This window comes from Orbicella franksi, chromosome 2 (assembly GCF_964199315.1).
Source record: "Orbicella franksi chromosome 2, jaOrbFran1.1, whole genome shotgun sequence".
In the NCBI taxonomy this organism is placed as follows: Eukaryota; Metazoa; Cnidaria; class Anthozoa; order Scleractinia; family Merulinidae; genus Orbicella; species Orbicella franksi.
The window spans coordinates 15,633,423-15,660,031 of record NC_138146.1 but is presented as its reverse complement, the minus strand read 5'-3'; the positions used below and the strand labels follow the sequence as shown (position 1 = coordinate 15,660,031).

The 26,609-nt window shown below is 39.1% G+C and overlaps 1 protein-coding gene across 1 annotated transcript; it reads left to right on the top strand.

Moving 5' to 3' along the window:
- Positions 1 to 4,570: 4,570 nt before the first annotated feature.
- LOC145478214 (uncharacterized) lies at positions 4,571 to 26,568 on the top strand. The gene is made up of 25 exons (XM_081456164.1): positions 4,571 to 4,857; positions 5,886 to 5,933; positions 7,583 to 7,679; positions 7,968 to 8,020; positions 8,562 to 8,642; positions 10,284 to 10,387; positions 12,245 to 12,305; positions 13,081 to 13,147; positions 13,783 to 13,843; positions 14,034 to 14,087; positions 15,171 to 15,327; positions 15,621 to 15,745; positions 15,853 to 15,912; positions 17,000 to 17,087; positions 17,213 to 17,299; positions 17,688 to 17,713; positions 18,159 to 18,483; positions 19,788 to 20,229; positions 20,737 to 20,918; positions 21,494 to 21,568; positions 23,345 to 23,512; positions 23,918 to 24,455; positions 24,859 to 24,890; positions 25,528 to 25,583; positions 26,248 to 26,568. The coding sequence occupies exons 1-25, from the start codon at positions 4,753 to 4,755 to the stop codon at positions 26,345 to 26,347; spliced, it is 3,192 nt and encodes a 1,063-aa protein (XP_081312290.1). The 5' UTR covers positions 4,571 to 4,752; the 3' UTR covers positions 26,348 to 26,568.
- The last annotated feature ends 41 nt before the right edge of the window (positions 26,569 to 26,609 follow it).

The following is a 26,609-nucleotide window of genomic DNA, read 5'->3' as shown; positions in this document are numbered from 1 at the left end:
AAGCCACTTTCGTGCTGTGGCACAAATTGCTAGTGAAGAGACAGCCTTCATGCGTATCGCTAATGCAAATTAAAGAGCAATGATAATAATGATGATGATGGCTATCTGACTCACAATGATGGAAGATCCATTGAAAGATTCTTTTTAAAGAAGCTATAAAAAAACTAAAGATTCTCGCAGTCAGCGGGGTAAGACATGTATACACCGTATGTGATTGGCGTAAAGGCCACATGACTCAAGAAAAGCAAACGCAAAGCGCCAATTTTTCAGCCTTGTCTTGCGGTGACGAGTTACAGCTAGGGATATTAGATTGTCCCGGCATACAGTTCAAGCATGACACAATAGTTGGAGAATCGGACATAATATTTATGCCCGCTGCATGCCCTTGATAATTTGCGGCGTAATACTGTTGTTTTACAGCATAGAAGACTTTATGTTCGCGAACAATCGGACAGAATAGTGTAGTAGTGTGGAAAAAATAAAAACGGCTTTGGTCAAAGTGCATAGGCTCATTACCAGTGCATTTCGAAGTGGTTGTAGGCCACGCAGGAATGGTACTTCTGTCAGGATATAATGAGCGCCGGACATTTTAATTTGTCCGTCGCATTAATTATAATAATGATAATGATAAAGACAATGACAATGACAATGACAGTGACAGTGACAGTGACGTTTCGAAAACCTGAGCGGAAGTCATCTTCGGAGTCAAGTGAATAGTGTTTGTCAGTCGATGATGTTTTAAGTCTGGTCCGTTGAACGTGAATGGTCAGTTTAGCCATGACGGTATTGGCTGAAAGACTCCTGAAAGACTCGAGTAAAGTTTGTCATCAGTCATTGGTCGGTTTCGATCCGTCTATTGTTGGTCAAATTGGTCGGTTTTTGGTCCGTCTGTTGTTAGTCAAATTAAGTCGGTCTGTTAGAAGTCCGTTTGTCGGTTTCATTTCCGTCGTGGATAAGTCGTTTGTAAGGCGCCGGTAGTTGTTGGCATCTGTTAAGAGGCGTTCAAGTTTGTTCTAGGTTAGTGTACCAGCTTTCCAGAGTCAGTCGTTGAAAATAGTTTGTACTGTAGGTTAAGCACTGAGCAGAGTCCCAGTCAATGTTGTGGCTATGACGGAAATTATCTGGTTTTTCGAGCAAAACGCTAATGATTTGGGCAACGACAATTGAGAGAAAACACTACAAAATAATGCTGTTTGCGTAATTTCCAAAACTCGTAAATAAAGTTTCTAGTTAGTTACCTTTTTTAGAATTTTTTCTTTTAATAAGTTTTAGATTTTACTCGGATTGAGACTGTTGATAGAGTATGACTGATTGATTACGTATGCTTTGAACAGAACTATTTTTGGAATTATAGCAGTTTCATTAGATGTGGGAATTGGGAACATTTTTGTTTTTTATGCTATTTGAGTTCGTTTGAATCCCGATTTCAACACTCTTGCATTCGGGCATTGCGTAAATTTTTCAGGCAAGAAGGTCACCGCCCGCCCAGGTCCGAAGGTGCCCGTACGCCTATGAATAAAAGTCCTAAAAATATTACAATATATGTGGTAAAAGATAAAAACTGTAATAAGTAGTAGCATATTTTTACCACAATAATCTGTTTCTAATGGTGAAATATTGGATTTATGGGCCATAATCAGTAACACCCTTAGGGACCATTCATTTTTATCGCCTGAGGGGGAGAGTGGGGGCTGGCAAGATTCATACAAACAACAAAAAAAAACGTTTTGAATCCCCTCTCAACAAAACAGAAATATTATGACCCCTACAGCACACTATGCGAAAGATACATGCCCCCACCGCCACCCTCCCCCCCCCCCACCCCCACTCTCCCCCTTCTTGACACTTTAGGCAGTAGTATAAAGTACCACAGTTTTACTTTTAACACAAGAAATATATTCAATAAGTTATTTTAAAATAGCTAATTTAATAAAACAAACATAAATTTCTTTCTTTTCATTGTTCATCTCTTTTATTGCATTCTTCATTATCATCCACCACTTCTTTTCTTTCTTCGTCATCATCATCTTCTTCTTCAGAATTATCCCGGCATTCTTCTTCACTACGTCCTTCCTCTTCATAGCAGTTTGCCTCTAATTCAAATATTCGGTGAGCTTTGCAAGTTCACACTCCCTCGCTTCTGGATACCAATTTCCCTTGTTTATGAGGCTTGCTAATCCAGCTTTGCGCCTGTCTGCTCTCAATTTGTCTAGTTCATTTAACTGAAGCATTCTTACCTTCCGTGACACATATTATGAAAGGGTTGAGCTGCACATGGAAGATCTGAAAGGTGATTGTACTTAAAACAACCAACGATAGGCAACCCTGTACAGAATGCAAATCAAATGAATGGATAAGTCCACCAATGAATCGCATTTCAACCACTGGAATACGAAACAAAATTACCATACTACCATTACAAAGACGTGTTTGAGTCTCCCAGTGATACGGATGTCTGCCATCGCTCTCCTGATAACTGTCCCGATCAGCCACGTCATAATATCAAAAAATGTTTTGACGATGGAACTTTAAAACTAGATAATAACGATGCAATCTCCTCTTTTTCTACAGAATTTAATGTGCAAAAAAAACCAATTAAAGACCATTTACAGCGTCTGACTACATTTGAGAGGAAAAAACCTGCGTACAAGGGACAGGTTGGAGAAACACAAGCAGAGACAACAGAAATGCTTCGAGGACTATGACTGGAACACTCTTTGTCGCACTGAAGTAAAGTTCAGCAAGTAAGTATTCAGGAGCTCGACAAGTATCTCAGTCATTCTAACCTTCAATTAAAGGTAAAGAGTAGGTGAGACGGGTCACTGCATATGCCTTGATCAGAATGGGTGAGGTACTTAACTTGATACCCATGTCTCTCTTCAGCGGTACGAAGTACAGCAAGATGATACCACTGGCAATGATGTGGACAGCCGTTTTGACGTGACACGGAAAGTGGAAGCGAAGATGACATCGTTATTTCGCGTTTTTGTAGCTCTTATTCATCGGAAAGCGAGAGTAATTCAAAGAAAACTAACATTGACAGATCTAGAGTACCTATTGTAGTAAAAGTCTCTGGACAAACCCGATCTGGGCGCAATATTGTGAGGTCGTTCTCTCACTATCGTGACTGTTTTTTATTAGTTGATGCAAGTAAGTGGACTGTTTGGAAGTGTTCACCGGTATGCTCTATATGATTAAATTATATATCCCCCCCTCCTATGCATAATTCTTTAGTGACCCCCCTATTCATTTCTTAATTTCTTATGATCCCCCTCTTTTTTTGCCAGCCCCTTCCCCACCGCCCTCGCGTTTGGGATCGTTATGGCGGAATTGCATGGAATAGTGACCGGTGAGTTCTAAATTGCGTGTGAATGATAAAATCACCTCATCTTGTAGGTAGGTAGGCATTCTTTATTTGTCCACGATATCCTGTGGGAGGCGCAGTGGCCTCATGGTTAGTGCGCTTGTCTCCGGATCGAGTGGTCTGGCTTCGAGCCCTTGCCGGGGACATTGTGTTGTGTTCTCGGGCAAAACACTTCACTCTCACAGTACCTCTCTCCACCCAGGTCTATAAATGGGTACCGGTGAACTTACTCCGCTGGGGAGTAACTCTGCGATGGACTAACATCTCATCCAGGAGGAAGTAAAAATATTCGTAGTCGCTTCATGTTACAGAAACCGGGGTGAGCTCCAGCCCGATGAACCACTTGGCTTGTATGCAAACTTTACCTTACCTGTTGTTCGAAACCTGGCATCATTTAGCATCCATATGAATAAAAAAAAAGAACACTTCAAGTTTGAAATGTCTGTGTTAACTGTGTTATTTCGAGTTGTTCATATCTCTAAGCTTCGTCGTTGATAGTAATCACATTTAGCAGTTTTACATCTAGAGTCTCTCTTGATTAGCCTTCGCAGGTGCGGAGGTGTAAGAATAAATTCCCCTGTCTCAGACACTCTGTAGACCACTTTCCCCCCTCCCTTTTCTCGCTCAAACAATGGTCTTTATATTAAACTGGGAGTACATCTCTCTGCTCCGTAGAGGCTCAAAGGGCTTTTCTGGGTGGGGAGAATCCGCTGTATGATATGAGTGCAGACGCAGGGATACGTGACGCGCGCCTGCATTTACTTCGCACAGCGGATTTATATAACGAACATCCGATCCTGGTTCGATCAAACCTCTGCGGAGGAGAGAGGGGAGGGGGCACATAGTAACATTTTCAGGGATGAATGCTGTATTAAAGTTCGCGAAAAGTTTGAGTTCTATGTCAGATATAAATGTTACTGAGATTTATTCAGAATTTATTCATTCATTCATTCATTCATTCATTCATTCATTCATTCATTCATTCATTTATTTTTTTTTTCAAAATTGTGCGCTAAAATTTGTCGTCAAAAGAGGATTGGAACTGAGAAGGAGAATGTAAATGGAAAGGAAATAGTGCCTTCAGTTCCGTTCCAATCGATGAATTTTCGAAAAGAACTTCCTTAAATTATCGGAAGACTCGAAAGATCGGCAAGATCCCCTGCCAGTAACTTATGCCCACAATCCTTTGCAATCAAGATCGATCGGCATGCCGGGAATTTTGGGCGCCATTTTGATGTGTGGCTTCTGAGAGAAAGTGTGGGAACTGATGTTCTTCTGTTTTGTTTTCTTGTCGGCCGGATACGACGAAGCCTTGTGTTACGAGTGAATCAAATTACTCGTATATATCTTCGAATAAGAAAACTACTTTGGCCCAGCTGTTCGTCGCTATGAGTTGTGACGAGAGGAATAACAAACGACGAAAGAAGCGCTCGAAGCAGAGTTCTGAAACGAACTCTCACGTCGTTGATCCAAACTCAGTTGAAAATCGAGAGGTACGTAGTGACAAATAAGTGGAGAAAAGGCAGTTGTAGCAGGAAATTAACTGCAGGCAAGATCAGCTGAGTATTCAGCTGATGTGTGTCCGTTCCTAATGTTTTGATGGTTAAACTTGATTTCCGTTTTCATTCTTCCTCGCACTCTGAGCCTTAAAATGGAATGTTTGTTTTTCACTTAGACATCGGTCGTGCAAATTATGACATGAAGGTAGATTTCTTCTTTCGATCAATGTAAGCCCGTAACGTGCCAGTGTATCCTTTTATTTTTCGAAACGAAAACCTTGGTCGCCTCTCGATTTGACATGTACACAGTTCAATGCGAAGTGTAGTAGAGACCTGTATGACAAACTTTATCAGTAACTACAATGTAGCTACAAATTAGAATGAAGTAACAGATCCAACGAAAGCATTCTCTGGAATCCCTTGTTTAGTAGGCTGTTTAGAAGACTATTTATTTATTTCTCTGAAACAACCGAACCTTTTATTGATTTAATTTTGTCATGCTAACAGATATTTCAAGTTTAATGACCTACGTAATTAGGAATAACAATTTGTCGAAAACACGATTTCAAACGATCATGTAATGCTAGCACTGGTGCTCTGTGAATGCATAACCATTCAAGGTTTGAAATCGCTCCTCGTGTAAATTCGAAAAAGTTATATCCAGAACCACTGTAATTCCGTGACAGCCACCCTTAACGGATTTTATTCTGTAACAAAATTAAATCGCTTTTACGTCCATGACTTTACACGTACAAGTTGCAAGGTTGAATTAGGTTGAATTTTACAGAGATTGTTTACATCTTAAGAAGGAAGTTAAGGCTAATAATCACCAATAGGTCTTGGGGCATTCGTTGTGGCTTTACCCCATTGTCACAAAATGATTGCAAAATGATTGACTTCATTAATCTATTCTTTCACTTTTCTTATTTCCCTGTTGATTGTTTCTTAGATTATTCCATTTTAAATATTAGAAATTTGGATTGACTTTTGCTCATCTGCATTTGTTCCTAACATTTCAACAGGGAGAACAAAAGGTTCACACTTGTGTCGATGATGCTACATTGAAGCTGGTTAGTTTTGTTACTTAAACAAAATTATTTTTGACATCTCGTGACTTTATCTTGTTAAACAAACTTCAAAATAGTCTTTGATTATGAAAAAAACAAATTGTTATACAATGCATGTCACCAATCAACTTACAGTATATAGTCAGGGATTTCATTAAAATTTTCAGCAGCAGGGCAACTGGTTTTCACAGGCAGGCAAAACTATGTGAACTGAACTTCTAACGTAAGATGGTCAAACCAGTTGGGCAAAATCATCCTCACACCCGGTCAGTTTGCCCAGTAAAAACCCCAGTACAATAGACTTAGATTTTAAAGGTCTCAAAACATTATAACTTCTTGAGTTATAACCCTCTCCCCCCCATTGTGCAGCTTCTTTTACTCTATTTTGTTTACATCCATACTTATGTTCCTCATGTGACATTAGTACATCAACGAACTGAAGCTCTTGCTTTGTGTCTCATGTCCACTACTTGTACATGTATATTGTAGCATGATTTTTTTTGTTTTCACTTCACGCTTCTCTGTAGAGAAATTATCAATTAACCCTCCCAAAAGTTAACCCAGTAAAAAGTCATGTGAATATATAGGCATTAACATGTAGGCCCCTGGCTTATATATAGCCTTGGAAGAAACATGCTCTGATTACATTGGCCATGTACTACTTTGTTTCATGTATATCGTATTGCACTGAAATTCAACAGCTGAAGCAAAAGTCACTGAAAACTTTCATTTACATGTACTGTAGTTTCATTCAAAGAGATCGTCAGAGTTTAGTTTGTTTATGCTAAAAATGATCTTATAGTACTCAACTAAAGAAAGAAACAGTCTACATGTTTCGAGTGTAGGCCACGTCAGCTTCTTTAAACCATTGTATTCCAGCTCTCCACGTTTTTGCCTGAGAGCAAGCCAAGAGGCTCTTTGCCAGGGGTTTCAATAATAGCCGGGTAGCGGGTAGATCTACCCGCTTGCAATGAGCGGAGCTACCCACTTGTAACCGTCCCGGGTAGTGGTACACAAATAACTAAGACCAGATAATTTCCTTGCAGCTAAGGATTCTCTTCACGAAATTTGGCAAAATAAGTCTTATGTTATAGGTAAAGAAAAAGAAAGGTACAAAGAAAACTTTCTAGTGTTAACCCAGCCTTTTGGACCATGAAAGGTGAAGAACACGTGAGAACAATCACTTCAATATCAAGTGAAAAAATGTGCCAGGCACTTCGGCTGAAATTGAGAGGAAACTAGGACTAAGTATGAGTAATAATGGCTGCCTAAAGGCAATCAATATTGGCATATTTCGCTCCACCATCAAAACAAAAGAGCTCGAAGAAGATTGATTCTTTGCAAGGTTAGCCAAGTATATTCAAAGAGACACGTTTCGGTGTTTAAACTTAAATGTTATGCTTCTTTTCATGGTGAAATATGATGTATCGTTCATGAATCGATTTCATTACAAAGAATTAAAATACCACATGTTATCTTGTCTTTCTAATTGGTTGACTTCTAGGAACAACAAAGCAACATAAAGATGGCCTCAAAATGCAGGAAATGCATCTGCAAGAGTCTAGAATTTCAAAATTTGCGTAATAAAATTTGCATAATAATGCTATATTTTACAGTTTACTTCAAGATGGTTTTACATTCTCTACCAACAGCTCAAAGCTGAACTTGCACCTAAAGCTGGGACTCCATATATAGATAGTGAACGATGTCTTCTTTGTGAGAAAGAACGCTATGAGAGAAGCAAGAAAGGTTAGAATGCTGACTCTCCTTGGTCTATTGTTTCACACTTATATATTACTTGTGCTAAGGTACAGGTAAACATAACCATTTTACTACATGTACAGTACATGTACATGTAAATGTAGGCTCATGTGGTGCTTGCATATAAGAATCAAAACTATCAACTTGAACCAAGACTGTTGTCCTCTCCTTAATCTATGGACTTTTCGTGTCAGATACAATCCACACTTTCTTGATGTTTTTTCATTTACTGTCAGTGGCAGATCACAAAACTCTTCTTTGGTGATTTAATTTCAGGAGAACTGCTTAAATCCACAACTCAAGGATCCAATGGATCTTCTGTGTCACAGGTAAGGTATCTTCTGGTTAGTGCTACAGAATCAGTATCCTAAATACCGTCACATCAGCTGGAGCATTCCTCTTAGCAATGATGAAATATATCAAACACGAAAGACGGTGTTTGACCAGATTTCCAAACAACGAAATGAGAATTGAAAATACAACGCGCAGCGGAGTATTTTTCACGAAGTTCAGTGTGTTTGGAAATGTGCTCAAACACTGTCTTGAGTGGTTGATATATCTTCTCAATCAAAACTAAAACTAAGGAGAAAACGGAGCAATAAAATCACAAAAGTCTATGCTAATTAAGATCAGATATCCAAACACTGTCACGGTCACGATTTCCTTTGTTTAAACAATGAATTATTAATTGATGAATTACTAATTAGTTTGAGAAAGACTTACTGTATGATGATACATGTATACTCACAAACACTGGCCAATTTGTTTTCACTTTTTATCAAACTTCTGCTATTCAAATAAAGAGTTTATTGTTTATCTTTTTTGCAGGAAATTGACTAATCTGATATTTATAACTTTTATCTTTGGCAGACTCCGCTGTGGGTTTGTCCAGACTGTAGAAGGAACATTGAAGAGGAAGAACGTAGGGCAGCAATGGAGCCTTCAATACCAGTAAGTTTACTGCAGATACACTGATACTTTCTCAGCAGATGACTTAGTTAGTACTCTGCAAATACTTCACTTTTGATTGAGCACAGATTGAACCCATGCATGTCAGAATACCCCTGTTTTCATTATTATCAGAGAGATTGTCAACATCCATGCATGGTGTGCTCATGGATGTACATGTACCTGCACGATTACAGTGTACATGGCTTTATAGTCTGCAATCAATCTCGAAGAAACAAAGTGAAGTTACATTAAAATGTACATTTACATTATTAGTCAGATAGACCATACATACCTATACACCAAACTGAATTATTCATAGTTAAATTATAATAAAAATTTTTTTCAGTGGTTGCAATCCCGGTAGACCACATGGCTAACAGGGCTCGACACTAACGGTAGCCAACTAGCTACAGACTAGTAGAAATTTAGTTTTGGCTTGTAGGGTTTCAATTTCCACCAGCCACTTTGGCTAGTAAACAAAATGAAATTGGCCGAACTAGCTTACAGTATGTCTTCCTCAGGGAAGACAAACACAAACACTTTTCTCGGAAACAAAGTCAGAATTTTATTGTGGACGTACGGTGTCCTGGCCATGTGCTGTCCAACAAGTATGCAAATTTAAGTTTGTCTTCATTTTGCTGTGTGGTACATTGTACCTAAACAGGTAACTGAACACATTATTATGTTCAAAGAAACATTTGACAAACAATACAGCCTTTTCTAAAAGCACACATCGATGTTCTTTTTGTTACAAAATAAATTAGTAGAACAAAACACGAACTTCCTGGTAAAATCATACGCAAAATTGTGTGGAACTGTAAAGGGATAACATTTCATTTAGCGTAACGACACATGCATGGGTGATTTGTTGTTGTATGCATACTGACAAAACTTACCACTACAGAGATACATGTAACTAGATGAGAAAGATCTACTCCTTCGACATTTAAATCAGTGGCTTTTAGCAGTCAAATTTCACCAACAGCAGTTTGCACTATTGTCCAGCTTTTGCTTTTGAAACATTTCTACAGTGCCTGTCTGTGAAGAAGTCTTGACAGTTGTTACAATAAAGTCTTGGGGTCTCAATATTTTTCCAAGGAAGTCTCAAAGAAAAACAGAGTCCTGAAAGTCTTTTCGGGAAAATCACTGGATTTTTCTTTCTTTGTGATCTGTCAGCCTAAGAGATTTGATGTGACGAAACATCATGTATTAAAGTGACTTGCTTGGGTTGAGCTTTTAAGTCTTGCTTGTAATTTGTTATTATTGGCTAGTAAAAAAAAAAATTGGCTAGTAACATCTAAGTTGTCACTAGCCACTAGGCTAGCAAGTTGAAAAGTTAGTGTCGATCCCTGGCTAATTTGCATTTTTAATGAGATCATATTGTTAAAAACATTAAGGTGACTGTATAAGTGAGTCTTATTGGGCACAAATTGAAGAGTGTTTTACAGAAAAGATTTCAAAACACATGATTCAGAAAATTATCTTTTTCGGTTGGCACATCAAGATGTGCACTCCAAGAAGCTTAACATTATAAGTGATGTGTTGAAGACTTCTTAACACTTACATGTACACTGTAGCTGGGAATGCTTTGTCATTTCTTTGCTAACTGTATGTTATGGTTGTTTCTTGGTATCTTTACAGGATCAGGACTGGAAGCAAGCACCAACCTTGAATCTCACTCTTTCAATCACAACCAAACCTTGTGAACAACTAGCAAAGTGCAGTTGCCAGAACTATGACAGAGGGTAGGAATATTGTGCAAATTTTTAATAGCTGCACATAACTTAGTGGTACAGATGGCCTTCTCTTGGGGTTCATGGAATTTCATTGACTTAAGGTCACATACATACATGTATACCGGTATATATGTGAAAAACTGTGACCAAGGTCTTGAAAATGCGGCCAAGGGTGGCATTTTCGAGGCTGAGGTCACATTTACTCACAATATGGAACCACCCTAAGGGGGTAAATAACTTTTTTTCCCCTCTTTCTCAAATCACTTTTATAATATTATTGTTGACCTTTTCCACACACACATCATGCAGGATTGCAGGATTGCAGGATTCATTGCCATCTTAGAAAAAAGTTATTGAAGTTAACATTTGATTTTTCTCAACTCAGTTTTGCGCTTGTTGTTGATTCTTAATTCCATCTCTCAAAGAGTAAAAATACATTGTGACTGGCATTTCTGTTGAAAATTAAGACAGATTGGAAATTTTAATTTGTCTTGGTGCATAATAATGTATTTTTCAGGCAATGTACAGATGTTTATGTCCTCGAAAGTACTTGAATGTTTTAACAAAAATACTTTGTAGGATACAAACACCAGCCAGGGGAATTTGTGTAAATGCTGACAAAGTTAAGGAATGTACATGTACAAAGGAATAACACTTAGAAACAGAAAACATGTACTGTGTTTCTATCGAGTTATAGAAACACGAGTGGAAGTTTGGGAGAACGAGAAATGCTGTGGGAACACGAGTCACAGATGAGTGTTTCCACAGCTTTTTCAAGTTCTTGTAAACTTTCACAAGTGTTTCTATAACTCGTTAGAAACATGGAGGACACGTTTTCTATTTCTTTTAGACAACACCGTGACGAAAAAAGGAAAACCACTTGTTAACTTTTATTATCAAAATGTAAATTCTCTTTGCTCACGCCATCATCACGTCAACAGCTCATGCTAGTTTTGTGTTTCCATCAAGTTATAGAAACACAATTTTTAACCAATCAGCATGCGTATTTTCTTAGGACTGTTTTCTAAACTAAAATACAGCTGCAAGGAACATGTGCTAAGGAAGCACAGCTGAAGGTCCTTGAACTGGCAATTAAAAAGTTGTAAACCAAGTCAAATTGCTGAATTAAAGGATATGTAGCAGTCTGTTTTAGGGCAAATCATTCTTTACTGTGGCAAAATGTTTAAGGACTGTAGGCTAGAATGGCAATCAATAACAGGCAAGACTTCACTGGAAAAAGGGAAATTATACATCGTGTTGTTTTGGTGCCACAAGTGGTATTAGGCCTAATTGTATGGCAGTGTAGTCTTGAGGTTAATCCAAGCATTCTGATTGGTTCTTTCTTGGTCAGGATTCTGCCATACAGACCTTTTCCATTGAAATTTTCATTAGTCAGTTTTTGTTTTTTGTTTTCAAAAGCCGTCAAATTCCAAACTAGCATGGCCTAGTGCTATATAGTAAACTACTTACTAACCTAGCTTGCTTTAGCTATATTGGGGGAATATTGGCCCTCAGTTTTTCTTGTAAGGATTTCGCTGCACTTGACAGTACTGCCACAACCTTGGGCCAATATTCCCAAGTATGGCCCTTGCACTTGATTAGTAAGAAGTTAGTACATGTATTTTCTAGTTAAGGCTTCTACATGTAGTTTAAGGTTTTATTAGGATGCTTGTTGTCCTGTATTAATGTCTTCCTTGAAATACTTCAAATCCTACTTGTACATGGGTCATGGCAAACAGGGAGAGGTAGTTTTCAGAATGTACTATGGAAAATGCACGAGGAACACTGTACATGTACGTTGTACCAAACATGCTGATTTCATGGTTATAGGCAGACTGTGAAAATTGTTAAATGTCTCTTTTACAGTTCTGTGAAGCAAGATGTAATAACTGATGTGGCTAAGGAGAAGGAGAGGCAGCAGCTTCGGGTAAGTTAAATTGCACCACACTCTTACACAGATATTAATTTCGGAAGGTAATGTTATTGACATTCAGCTGAAATTGGTTCAGTTGGCCTTAAGACTGGCCATAAAATTCAAGTGAGGTTGAAGTCTCAAGATCAAGCAAACTCGAAGTTGAATGGCCACCTTTGCTGGTGGTCGGGGCATCTGTTTGTCTGAGCAACTTTTGTAACCTATTGATATTTTGCTTTAACGTGGCAATTTGATCCTTGCGACTGTCATTTTCCTTCTTTAGTGAACTGACAGTAACAGGCATGATGAGAGGTCAAACTTTGTAAAATTCAGATAAAAATGAAAAAGAACAAGTCCACACATGCGTTCTGCAGTCGTTTGATGATTATTTTTTTTCAAGTAGACCTTTCTACATTGTATTCCCCTTCTGTATGAATGACCAATACCGTACCAGAAAGAGGTTAGAGTGGACTGGTATTTCATGAGAGGTGCGATATTTGCCCATCAGTTGTGAACAAAATGGCTGCCAAAGTAATGAACTGATCTTTTGCATTTAAAGTGGAACAATTGCTCCCAAATTAAAGACTATTTGCCCAAATGTATTTTATGAACTTGTCTGTTTCAAATATCATGAGTTGCCTTATAGAGCCTTTGATTTGTATTGAACATTTAGAGTTTTTCTTTTGTACTTTTCTTGGCATCGTAGGTTTGATGACTAATAAAGGAAAAGTGGTCATTTGGGGTTTTGTTTGGTAATTTATGGTAAATTTCCTCTTTTTTTTGTCTACAGTGTTGTTGGGGTGAGGTTCGGAACATTGTCCGATGTATTTACAGAGAAGCTGGAACATCTTTAGCGGGTAAAGTGCCACTTTATGATTCATTGTTATCTAATTACTTATTTATTTATTTGCTGATAACTTTTGCCAGCCTTATATTTTTTTTTGCTTGTTTGTTTGTTTTACATTATTTTGATGTGAAAAAAAAAAAAATCAGTTGGAGAGGTGACATTATAATATTTACACGTGTTGAATGCAATATAGTCATATTTTGTGGAGCTTGATTAGAAAGCCACAAGTAGTGTTTTGCTCCGGGGATGTGACAATCATTACAATAGCGCAATACCTAAGTTTCTTGCCATAATTATTTTTGAAAGAAATACATACAAATAACCACATTTGTTTACACACCTTAATGTAAACACTTAAAAGAGTTTGAGAGATCTTGAAATTCTCTTGGGTGCACAAACGTTAGAGTTCTCATAATCACATGCTCATGTTTAGTTGAAAATATTGTAAGTAAATTTTGTTGATTAATTTATTTAATGATTTTACAGAAAAACTGAAACCTGTATAATGAACTACCATTGATTTTTGTATGATTATTTCTACTTATACAGTACATGTATGTGCTAATGTGTTTTGTATTGTGCCCTCTTTGTGCAATTGATTATTTTTCAACCAGGGAATATTTTGTACTTTTGGTAACATTTTAGATGAGGAGGAAACAGTGAAGAATTCTCTAGATGAAAACAGACTCAAAAGCAAAGTAGAAAAGTGAGTATCAACCAGCTGTTGATTTGGAGAGATTTCTGGCTGTTGGGTGTGATTATGTATATACTCTGTATTTGTCATCAACCATCTCCAAATGATAGACTTGTGTACCATACAGTATGTGAAAAGCATCAGTACCTCTGTTCATAATGATTCATTTGCTGTATGACTGCAACCACATTGTGCTTTTTAGGTTACTAAAGAGTGACCCAGCTCAGTTGTTTGAAAAGCTTGAAATTCAAGCAAGGTATGTACATGTGCCTACATGAGTAGGGTTTGTTTGGGAGGGGGGAGGTGGTTGTTTGTTCTTGGTATGGTTTTTTATTGATACAAGTCATCTTAATAGTATTCCATTCAAATGCATGCCTGCTTTTCTATTAAAGAGTCAACCAATCTTGAAATCAATCAAACTTTATTTAAAAGAGGTTAGCACATAATAGTTTGTAAAGAACAATTAATAGTTGATAAAAAGCCTAATTACCTATATGTAAAATTCCAATTAAAAATCGAAACATTTATAAGATCATAATTTAAGATTTGAATTAAAAGGTAAAAGTCTGGAATACAAAAACAGCTGTTAAATGGTCCTTTTAAACTGAAAACAGGGAATCTTTTAATGAAGTTTTTAGGACATGTATATTTAACCTGTGAATTGCATTAAGCAAGTTACAAGATGTTGCGTTGAATCAGATTATGCAAATTAGGGGTTCATCAATCATCTGCTAACTTCCCATCGCATTTCTGCTGTTTTGTGGGTGCATGTACCGGTATATCATTTGACACCTCTAGAACAAGTTGTTGCATAACTGGGAGTGTTGCGCTAAAAATGGAACTATTAGTTCTAATAACTCAAATTAAATGGTTGTTAAAACATCTGGTTGATTTGTTGATCAGAAGAAATGTAGATGGAAGCTTGTGTTAAAAATTCTGGTTCATTTGTTGACCAGGGAAAGTGTTAATCTCAATTGTGGAGGCATACATGTGCATCATGCAACAGTGACTTGCAAAGGAGACTAGCAAATGGTCATGAAAAGGTTCGCTTATATCTGTCAACATTGTCTTGCAGTGTTGGTAAACAGCTTTGAAATAAATTTTCTGCTCTGGGCATGAAGTCCAGAGAAAAAAATCTTTGTGTTATTTTTTATTGTCAGAATTATTATTTTCAGTTAAGAAAAGCTTTGGTTATTGCTTACTGTAATTTTTTCTTCTTTTAAAAACAGTGTTTTTCTATGAAATGACTAATTTCATATTATGCAAAAGTTAGCTCATTTCAATCATCATTCACTTGGAAATTCAGAGGTTTGCTCATAGAAAACTTTCTTGATTACAGGGAATACGTACGAGAAGTTAAAGTACGCCTTGTTAAATACCTGACGTCGTGCCCCCTGTCACCAAACCATGCCAAGGAATTTTTTACTATGTTACTGGATGAATATCAAGCACTGTCAAAGGCATTTGACATTCTTAGACCGTTTTTCAGCAAACTGGTAAGACGATGTTTTGTTAGCATACTTTCCTCTCTTATACATGATGGTGGGTTTAGTAGTGACCCAATTAATGGTCTTGTATGATTACAGATGTCAGTTCACTTCTTCAATTGCCATGTTAAAATGCATTTTGTCACTTTTTGATAGCTTTGAGACAAATCTCAGACATAGAAAAATATTATCCAGCATTTTCTAAACGCAGTTTGTGCAACTCAGAAGATATCAGGCAGTGTGATTGTTCACATTGCCAACATTAAATCAATATACATTACTTTGTTTTGTCTATTGCATAGGATTTTGACCATCTAAGAGAGTTTGGTTTGAGCTGGGACCTCCTTCACAAACACTTATTTTACACTGAAATATATCGAGATCCAGCTGTTTATAACAATCTTCCTGGGCTTATTACGCAGCTGAGGTACGTTGTGTACACTATGCAAATGATTATGTTTGGTCCTGGTAGTTTTTGATGTTCTTTGTTCTACAAGCTTTACCACAACGCTTTGTTTTGGGTTGGTTTTGTAGATTGGGTGCTGTTGCAAGAGAGAACTTCCACCAAGACACATTCCCAAACTTACTTCACAGGTAACATGTGATTTATATCCATACAAGGAATATTATTTTTGTGTGGGAGCTCAGAATTTGTGTCACACCACAGGTATCCCAACCTCGTAAAATTAGCTCCATTGAACAAATTGACGTCAGTTTTTCATTCGTCTGTCCTGTTATTGATCATGAATTTCGTCATAACATTGTCAAAGTAGCTGTGGATCCATGAGTTATGTTATGACAAAGTTCATCGTCAATAACAGGACAGACACATTAAAAACTGCCGACAATTTGTTTTTTACGATAACAAAGTGTCAAGTTGTCCGCTCTCACTCGTTGACGCACCACATAAAATATAAATTCATGTGTCTGTCCACTTATTGACAATAAAAATTAGCCAATGAGTGCGCAAGAATTTCTGCAGTTATCGTAAAAATACATGTACATGCAGTAGTAGTGTACTCAGGTTGTGCAACAATTGAAGCATAATGATTTGGGAAAATGGTTCTATTCTAAGTCTAAAAAATATGAAGAAGTATGAATAAAAATAACCCTACTTTGCATCTGGTGTGTGTTCCACTGCTTTGTGTGAGATTTCTAGGCCAATTAATGGCCATTTAGGTAGTTTTTAGTTTCATTGCTTTGTCGTTTACATACAGAGGCTGATAATGGCATTACCTTGTTTCACCAAGCTTATCATATACCATATTTACTATATAAACACGAGTGTTGTACTGGAAAATACACCACTGGTAAACACGGGTGGCATATTTTCCATATCCTCACTGGTGAAGATATCGATGATTTCACTGATACCAAGTTTGATTGTACTTAAATTCGTTGCTGTATGATCCAAACATCTTCGGGTCTTCCTCGAAAGTCTTCGGCAATCTTCGGTAATCTTTGGAAATTTTCGGAAAATGTTCTACAACATTTTTGTGACCTTTGGATAAGCTTTGGAGACTCTTCGGAAATCTTTGGAAGGGTGGTCGGAAATCTTTGGAAAATCGTTCCTGCCACTCAAACATAAAATTGATATCTTCTCACCGCCGTGTAGTATCCTCTATATACTGATTGTCAATTCTTTCCACAAGAATAACTTTGTTTTCATTTCTGTGCAAAGGTACCTAAATTTTACAGACGATCTCACGGAGATTGAGTTTTCGTGGAAAGAAAGTGAGCGAGCTTTCAAATTGTATAAAGAGAAACAGGTTAGTGCAAAAAACAAAAACACTTCTTGTTGAGTTTGCTCATCTTTTTGTACAGTTTGCTACAATACTACACGTACTTATACCAGTTGCTTGTGTAGTAGTGTCATGTAATTTTTCATTGTTAGGCAAAACTACGAGAAAAAAGTGGAATAGCAAAAGTGGAATGGGAGGATGATTCAACAGGAGTGGAGTGGAAAAATAAGATAGGACAGGTCTGTACTTTGTTTGAACTAAAGGCAAAAAATTTGAAATGCAGTAGATGTTTTCAGTTACTTGCCAATTAAAGCTGTGCAAGGAAATCCTCAAAAAGTCCTGGTTCATCGGGATTCAAACCCATGACCTTCATTCTTCCAGTACAACTGCTCTGCTTCTACACCCCATGTATGAAGCCATTGAATTGAAACTGGTCACGTTGTTTTAAATTTCCCATTGAGTACAGTATCTACAAGTAGGTTCTGATGTTCCTGTGCAACATTTCCCATCCAAGCAATTTTGCAAGCAAACTTCCCCTCCCCCCCACCTACTCCACCAGCTAGAACTTTGGCAAGCTCGTTGTGTCAAGTTATATTACCCTTATTATTTGTTTCTCTTGTGTTGCAGGTGTTAAAAAATCCTGCGTCTCAGAAGTGAGTCATGATTTCTCCTTGACACTATGTATTCAAAGCTGTGTGTTATGCAGTGTTTTTTCCCAAAATAATTATATACATCTTATTTGCCGGCCAGGAGGTCCGTATTGGGAAAAACTGTTCCTGAGGTCTTGAGTATGATGGCCTCAGGCCATACTCAAGACTGAGGGTACATTTTCCCAATACGGACTGACTAAGGCCAGTAAATAACATGTTTATTTTTTCTCTACGTTATTGCTTTGAAAGCAACTTTTGTGTTAAGTTTTAATTCAAGCCGTTTTGTTCAAATCTAGCATATGCATGCATTTGACATTTCGGGCACAAAAAGCGATAAAAAAGCTTCAAAACTTGTTGAAAAAGTGTTGAATGTGTACATTTTACTGGGCCACTTGGCTCATATGCATACTTGACCTTTTACTGTCATTTTTTTTTTCTCATGACATAGGTGTCAGTGTGGTCACTGCAATGTTCCATCGTCACCCTTGAACTCACCAGTACCCATGCTACCACCTTTCAAATCAGCGACTTCGTACACAAAAGTCTGCAGCCATGCCTCTGCAGCACCCACTCAGAACACAGCTGGTAAGGCTCAGTGGACGAACCCAGTACCAAACTTCAATCCTCACCTGCTAATGTGTAATGACCTCCATGGGATACCACCCGCGCTGCTGCCGCCTCCTCTGATGATGAATGGCCTGGGAAGTGCTTGTCACTGCCCAGCTTGTAGCAGTACTACTGGGTATAGGGATGGAGGAAAGACCACGGAGCAGGTACAGTGTACTGTGGTGCTGCTTGTAGGAGACAATAGTCAGGGGTATCATTAACACTGTCAGCAGGAGGGTAACTGGTTTTCTCACAGGCACTCAAGCCTTTTTGAACTGAACTTCTTCATAAGAAAATCTTTCTCTAGATGGTTAAACCAGTCAGACAAAATCAACCTCACAGCTGGTCAATTTGCCCTGTGCCTGGCCCTTAATGAAACCCTTGCATAGTGTGTATTAATGTGTGTGTGTAGAAGAAAGTGTAAACTTCAGACAAGCAAGCATTATGATATGTAAGGCAAAACAGTTCAAGTCTTACAGTGTAAGTGACAACTGATGTAGCTGGTCGATCAAAAGCAGAGAAATGCATTACGAAGATGTTGTAAACTGGTGTATAGCTTGAAAGTAACGTAAATTCTCATTGTACCCAAAGAGGGCTGGTTTGGCCAACTGAAATATAGTACACTAAATTTTTTAAATCATCCTACATTGTTGTATCAGTCTGCGCTTTTATATTCTTTATCCTGATTAGATCACTATTGATCCAACGTATACCAGCGGGATTATCGTCAGCGGTTGCTTGCTCAAACATTTACTAGATATGTTTGCCTGCTGAATTTGCACCATTTGTTTTGTGTTTCTTTTCTGGATTTGTTCAGTGAGAGTGACATGGCTTTAGAAAAGGTGTTATGTCTAAAGTGAGTCTGTGTGCGGACCTCCAATGTTCTCCATGCAGTCAAATCGCAAATTTTCAACGTAAAAAGGAACCTGTACAAGTACATGTGAAACCTGTATTAAGCGGACACCTTCTATTAAGTGCATACACGCTTGACTTCCAAAATTTTCTTCCTACATTTACTGCAAAATAAACCTTCATTCAGTGGACACCTCTGTTAAGCGGACGCGGACACCAATATTAAGCCATTTTGCTGCACAAAACCTGCAATAAGCGGACACTTCAAGGGCTTTTTACTTCTGAAAGCTCAACCCAGACTCCTTTAACGTTGTTCAGGGATGTCGTTTTAAAGCTAAGAAGATTATTTCAGATTGGTACACTGATTGACTGGACATTGTGCTATGAAAAGTCTTTGATCTTACACTGTGTTACACTGAGTTACAAAAGGGTTAATAATTAAAGATCATTGCACAATGTATTAGAACCTACTTAGAGCGGACACCCTGTATTCAGCGGACACTAGTGAGTGTCCCAAGGGTGTCCACTTAATACAGGTTTTACTGTACATGTGCGTTTTTAGGCACACTACTATACTTTAGAACAAGGAAATTAAAAGAATTATTCCTTTTCCATCCAGCCTCCAAGTGGTAAGATGGCCGACTGCCAGTGTAGCAAGTGCCCTTTTCATGGTGCGAAGGATCAGGAAACAAGACTAAAGGCTGAAAACAAGAACTTCACCACCCACCCCTCCCCTGCAAGTCACACTCCCCCTCCTAACAACAACCATATTCACAGCAATCATCTTCATCCACACCACATCATACCCCCTCCCCCAACATCCCTGCACTGCTCGTTAGAGGGCCCTCCTCCGGATCTCCATAGCTTCTTCCTGGACAGCAGCCTCAAGCACGTCAATTATAATGGTTACCATAACAACTTAGATGGTTGTACTGAAATTGATGATGAGGATAACAGTTTGAGTGACAGCAACAGTGATTACGATGATGAGGATGATGAAGACGACGACGATGATGATGACGCAAGCAGTTGTTCTCCACGGAGAACAAGCCAGTCTTCAGGTGTGGCATTTTGTTTAAAAATTACCCTCCTTGCTTAATTTTCACACAAAAAAGAGTATATTACTTGCCAAAAATATAACGGACAAAAAAAAAGTGTCCGAAAATAAAACCGTCTTGAATTTTTAAGCGTCCGAAATATTTACAGTACCATACAAAACTTTTAAATATCTCCAAAGCTCTTAGTTTCCGTTATTGAGCGAACTCTAGCTGAGACACCGCTTAAGATACGTAATGACTTGATAGCATTTGTATTATTTTCTCGTCGGTGTATCTGTAAAACCTTGAGGGTGTAGTAAAACTATCATTTTCACAGATGTGTTTCAGTCTAATTCGTATCTTGTTGGCTTAAATTTTCTGTAGCTATCTTTCAGCAAAGTGTCCTAAATAAGTCCGAAATGAGATAAAAAGTGTCCGGAATTAAACATCCGAAATTTTTTTTGCAAGTAGTGTGTTCCCTTGTATTTGTCATGGTAGGTTATTTAACTGCCATGTGTCTGTTTTGTTTAGACATCGATGGTTTGGGACTTGATGTACCCCCCGGGTCCCCCTCTAGTGTGCGAAGCAGTGGAGACGGCAGCTCATGTGACACGCCACCTGTCAATCAATGTTCGTCATCAACGGAGGACGGTCGGACGGACCGAGGCAAATACTGTGACTGTTGTTACTGTGAATTCTTCGGACACGCTGCGGTAAGTAGCAGGCATATTTAGTATAAATTGTTTTATGTCAAACAGGGGAAATCTATTGGTTAGGAGTTTGTCTTCATTGTTGACACGAATCATAAAGAGTTAGTGTTTGGTCTGCTGTATTTTCCTGTTTTAACTACTTCCTCTTTCGCTCTTTTAGAGTGAATAGGCCCTTTGCAGGATCCGGTCACATGGTACTGAATTAATTACGCTGGGACGCAACTTACACAGTGGGACTTTCAAAACAAAGGAAAGTCGGGCTGGACTGGAACGAGTTCCTTTGTTTTGGAAGTCCCACTGTGTAACTTGCGTCCCAGCGTAATTAATTCCGTACCATGTGACCGGATCCTGCAAAGGGTCTATTTCACCTCTTATCCTATAGTAATAGATGTTTGTTTATAAGGAAGCAATTGTTTTTACTTCCTCGTTCTGGGCGTTTTTTTTTAATTCTGACATCATGCAATCGTTAGTCAGAAGAAAGATCGTATGACGAACCACGGCATGTCAACGTCGATGAATTTTGTTCATTTCCTGGTGGAACGTTTTTTGATTGATGAGCCTGTGGTTATATTTTTCAGCCTCCTGTGGCACCAACCAGTCATAACTACACTGAGATGCGCGACAAGTTAAGACTTCGACTCAACAAACGGCAGGTGAGATTTCACTTTTAATGTAACGTATCGAAGAGCTTTGTGAACACTGTCTTCTTCAAGAATAGCCTCTACCCATTGCAGTTTCAGCATTTCTCGACAAACAGATGTGACTGCAGATGTCACTTTTCTCAGAAGTTTATAAACACTCTGTCTTCTTCAAGAATAGCCTCTACCCGCTGCAGTTTCCGCGTTTCCCGACAAACAGATGTGACTACAGATGTCACTTTTCTCAGAACTGTTTAAACACTCTGTCTTCTTCAAGAAATATAGATTACCTCATGGAAGGTGCGCGCGTACGGTATTTACGCAAGAGTTGTTGACGTATCAGAAAACGAACGAGTGAGCGTAGCGAACCAGTGAGTTTTCTGATAAAAAAACGAGTGCGTTAATACCGTACAAAGCACTTTCCATTATTTTATCCTTGCTAAGACCTTCACCCTCGACCAGATTGTTGCCCTTCATTCGGCAGAACAAATGTCAAGTTATGTTTTTATTCCGTCTGAGTGCAAGCACTTTGTCGCTTCTTCAAAAACCTACTGTAGATATTTTTTGTACAGAATGTTTACCTCGTTATCAGTCAACGCTTCAGCTGCGTTTGATTCGTTTCCTTTGGCTTTCCTTTTTTTAAGTCGTTTGCCTCGAGCTTCCAGACATTTCCTTGCTTGGTAAAATTCTTTGTCGTCGATAATGCTTACGGCATATTTGTCTTCTTTAAGACTTTTCTTGCCTCTTCCTTCTGTTTGAGGAATTTGCTAAGCAAGCTAACTCTCGTCGGGTTTTTGCCCGACTCTTTTTGTTCTGCTGTTCCTCGATGTACTTTTTAATGGGTTTACCTAAAGCGATAAACCTGTTCGAACTTTCGCCATTGTCTGTGGTTTATAGCTAATTTGCGAGAAAACTGGAGTAAACTTGAGGAAACTCTACAAACTTCTGTGAATGAAGATTGAAGAGGCGCCAACAACAACGTGAACGCGTTGCGAACTGACCGATTCATTTTGACAGCTGATTTCTGATTGGATGAAACGCTTTTCCCAAGAGTGGGACAGTCGTTTCGCGATTGTGATTGGATGAAGAAATTTCCGTATGAGATTTTCGTGCGATCGATTCTATCCGAAAATCTCAGTAAGTATAAAATGATAGCCTCTACCCGCTGCAGTTTCAGCGTTTCTCGACAAACAGATGTGACTACAGATGTCTTGTATCCTAGAGCTTTATGAACACTCTGTCTTCTTCAAGAATAGCCTTAGTTTCAGACAAGGATACCCTCACTGCAGAATAACCTTGGTATAGTTTCAGCGGAGGCTAACTATAACTTGATTTATCCCATCATTTCCACTTCATGAATTCTCCTCCTGCGTATGGTGTTTGTTCAAATTTTGGTCTAAACCACGGTCGGGACATGTACATGTATACTGTAGATTTAGCTCTGTTAGAAGAGCGGTGGGCCTAATTTGGAAAGAAATTGGTTTATTTATATGGCGGCAGGACCACAAAATACGTCTTCAATTACGCAGTAAGATCCTCTTGGCTACGTGGATGGAAGTTCGACACAGCATTTCTCCCAGTAATCTCACTCATTAATATTACCAAAGGTACAAGAAGCCACAACATGAATCCCAGTTTTGGTGATGTGTTCTGAGACCACTTAGTTAGTTCATCCAAATCCTGATTCTCCTGTGAAGTGCTCCTGTTGTTTTCTTTGGTAATTTTTCAAGTTAAAGAGTGATTGCTTCGTTCAAGTGTGGTGAAACTTTTGTTGTTTTTTTTCTTTCTCAGCCTCATCAGCCGGTAGAGGAGAAGAAAAAGTCGTCTGCAAATGCAGCTGTGGTTGATCACCGCTCAGTGGATGACCTTCTGACGTTCATTAACGGGCAAAAGATGGAGGAAGAAAGACTGGCTACAAAGTCAAAGGCACAGAAAAGAGCGCGACAAAAACAAAAGAAGGTGAGTGTGACATGAAGTCATTCCTGCGCATGCGCCATAGCCAACAGACGTACCTTGTCACGTGCCCATACCAGTCCTCAGCTGTAGGGACAGAGACGTCTGAGATTCCATTTTGATGACGTGGAAATAAGGAATCCATAGTGTCTGTCTCGCTGATTGGTTCTTGCTAACGCGCGCATAAAGCGGGCTGAATTTCTGTTAATAAGAGTGAAGCAACCAATGGGAGGTGCTACATGGATTTACGTAGTGCTGTGTCGCCACTGTCGTATTTTCAGCACTTCTTTCCCGTCGAGAAAGGCCTGTGTCAAAACCTCTTACCCTACTTTGCATTTGAACTACCAAGATTTTTGCTGGTTACTGTTGTCCGTTACTGTCTGACGGACTTTTTTAATGCTTTCTTTTCAGGCCGCTGAGAAGGCTAAACAGACTACGACCTCTAAAACTCTAACTGAAAACAAAATTGCTTCTTCCTCCTCCAATGGTTGTGAGAAGGTCAATGGGGTTCATCACAATGGTACCAGCGATGTACTAAGAAACAGACAGCTGTCAGAAGAGAGACGAAAACACGAAATACCAAATACAAACAACGTCAAAGAACGTTTAGACGGCAAATCAGGTCAGCGGAGGAAGGCAGAGGAACAAAAGCACAAACAAGCGGAGGTCCCAGACGAGGTCTGCAAGTCACGCAAGAAGCAAAATCATGCACATGAAGACGTCATGGTGTCACGCCAGGTATCAAAAGTGGATTGTAACGGCAAGGAAAATAATTTCAGCTCGCGAAGGAAGTCTGAGGAAAAGTCGGAGAAAAAGCGGCAGGAATCTGTGTCTCCTGATCCTCCTGCTCCGGTGTGTAATCACAAAGAAGAAGGGCAAGATAAAAGTGACAACAGCTGCCGGTTACCCCAGAAGAAACAGGGAAAGAAGAAGAAGAAGGTCTCATTAGGTGAGAAACAGCAAGTTAAGACGGTAAATATGGAGAATTAATTAAAATATTGCTCATTACACTAACAGGCAAATTCTCGCTATCTCATTGGCTAGTTTCCATGATATAACAGAGGAGAACGATGAAAATCGTTGGTGCACTGTTCGTCAAGGCTTTGCTTGCTTTTAACATACATTATCAAACACCCTTTGATATTTGAACAGTTTTTTTTTTCCAAATTGCACTAGAAGAAATGTGTGGAAACCAGGAGGAAAATTCTCAAGGCGTATATTAAGTTGTTTAGCATTCTGTTGTCGAAATTTTGCTGCCTGTGCAATAATGGTTATCTTACGTATCTTTTGTCTCTCTTTGGTATTTGTCTGCGTTTTCGTTTGTTTGACCTATTTTCCTATTCTTCACTCAGATGACGTTTTCTTGCCGCGTGAAGACATCGAGGTAGGTTTTTCCAGTCATCATGTCGCATTTAAAAATGATAAAAGATGATTGGTTTCAGAATGTTATCGCCTTCGTTCTTATTCTTTGAACTGTTATGCTGCGGGATAACAACATGCATAATGAAATTCTGTGTGGGCACGTTTTCCTTTCCTTCCCCTTCCTACTGCCTCTTAGCCTTACCCCACTCCTTTGGTGTACTTTTTATCTAGCCTAAAAAGTCCGTTCGTCTTCCTTCACTGTTCCCTCCACATCAGACTAAACTGCCGCTTATAAGCCCCTCCGGTTATACCCCCCCCCCCCCCCCACTCGGATATAAACGTCCCTCTAGCTTTCCTTGTTTTGAATTCGTTTTATTATGATGATTTAAAGCTTAATTACCAGTACATGAAAAAAAGCTATTTCGATAAACATGTGCAGCTATAGCTCGTTTCGAAACGGGTGTTTTTTTATTCTGGTTATAAGCCCCCTCGGATACAAGCCCCTCCGTTTATATGCCCATCCAAACCCCTTACGAATTTGTATAAGCCCAGGGCTTATTAGCAGTAGTTTACGGTGTATGTACTCTCCGTTACGGGACAATCGAGAGCATGGTTGCAAAGTAGACTTAGATCATTGCATTGCGTCTCGCTCTTTCTAGACTGACAAGCTCACCCAGATGGATGAAGCCGAGCGAGAACTCGAGGAGTTTAAAAGGTAAGTTAGTAGTATAATAAAGTGTCTGCCTAAGATGCGCAGTTTTATCAGTTAACGAGCTCTGACGATACCATCTCAAATTGCTGGTCAATTTTAAGCAGTCAGTCTAAATGCGCTCGTCTCCGGATCGAGCGGTCCGGGTCTGAGCCCTGGCCGTGGACATTGTGTTGTGTTTTTGGGCAAGTCACTTTACTCCCACAGTGCCTCTTTCCACAAAATGGGTGCGATGGACTAGCACCCCATCCAGGGGGGAATAGAAGCACTCCTATTCGCTTCATGTTACAGAAACCCGAGATAAACGCCGGCCCGATGAGCCACTTGGCTCGTATGCAGACTTCACCCTACCTACAGTTCTTGAGGGCAATTTCGTTCCTAATCTCCTCTGCAGCCGGTGTTTTTTTTTTTTTGTGTGTGTGTGTGTGTGTGTGTGTGTGTGTGTGTGTGATGTCACGCAACGTTGCGTTGCTCTGAAGGGGACTATTTCGTTCCCAGAGCTGCAAAAAGACCTTGGTAAGGAGACGACTCCCTCGGTTGCTTTCTTCAGCCGACCGATAGTTGTCAACCTTTCCTCTCTTTTTCCGAGGATGAAAACCTGCAATATATAATTTACAGAAGACAGGACTGAAATTTATGTTACATGTTTCTTTTATCTAATCCTTTCTAGATTTTGCATGAATCTTACACCCGTGGAGAGAAGAGAGCGTATCCCCGTGAATGTTAACCTCAAGGGCCTGCTAAGCGGCAAGAAAAATGGTTCCTCATAGGTGACGTTTCCTATCTGCTGCTGCAGCCCCTGACCGACGCGGCCCTTCGTCCTCGTTAGTTTTGTTGCGTCGAGATAGCCTGTAAATTGGTTGTGCCGGTTTATCCGGAGTAGTAAGACGGAGGAAGGGATTCCTCGATGCGATCCGTTTTTTTCATTTCAATTTAATCGAATGCACAGAGAATTATATTGCCAAATAAAATATCTATTTAGTTTCGTGAAGTTTTTTTTGTTAGCCTGTGTTTTATTGTGATCTCAAGTTT

Excerpts from the sequence above, each read along its gene's own strand:
- LOC145478214 (XM_081456164.1), top strand. The coding sequence starts at position 4,753 with ATGAGTTGTGACGAGAGGAATAACAAACGACGAAAGAAGCGCTCGAAG. Across the intron at positions 7,680-7,967 it reads CTATGAGAGAAGCAAGAAAG|GAGAACTGCTTAAATCCACA; the intron begins GTTAGAATGCTG and ends ATTTAATTTCAG. Across the intron at positions 23,513-23,917 it reads CGCGACAAAAACAAAAGAAG|GCCGCTGAGAAGGCTAAACA; the intron begins GTGAGTGTGACA and ends CTTTCTTTTCAG.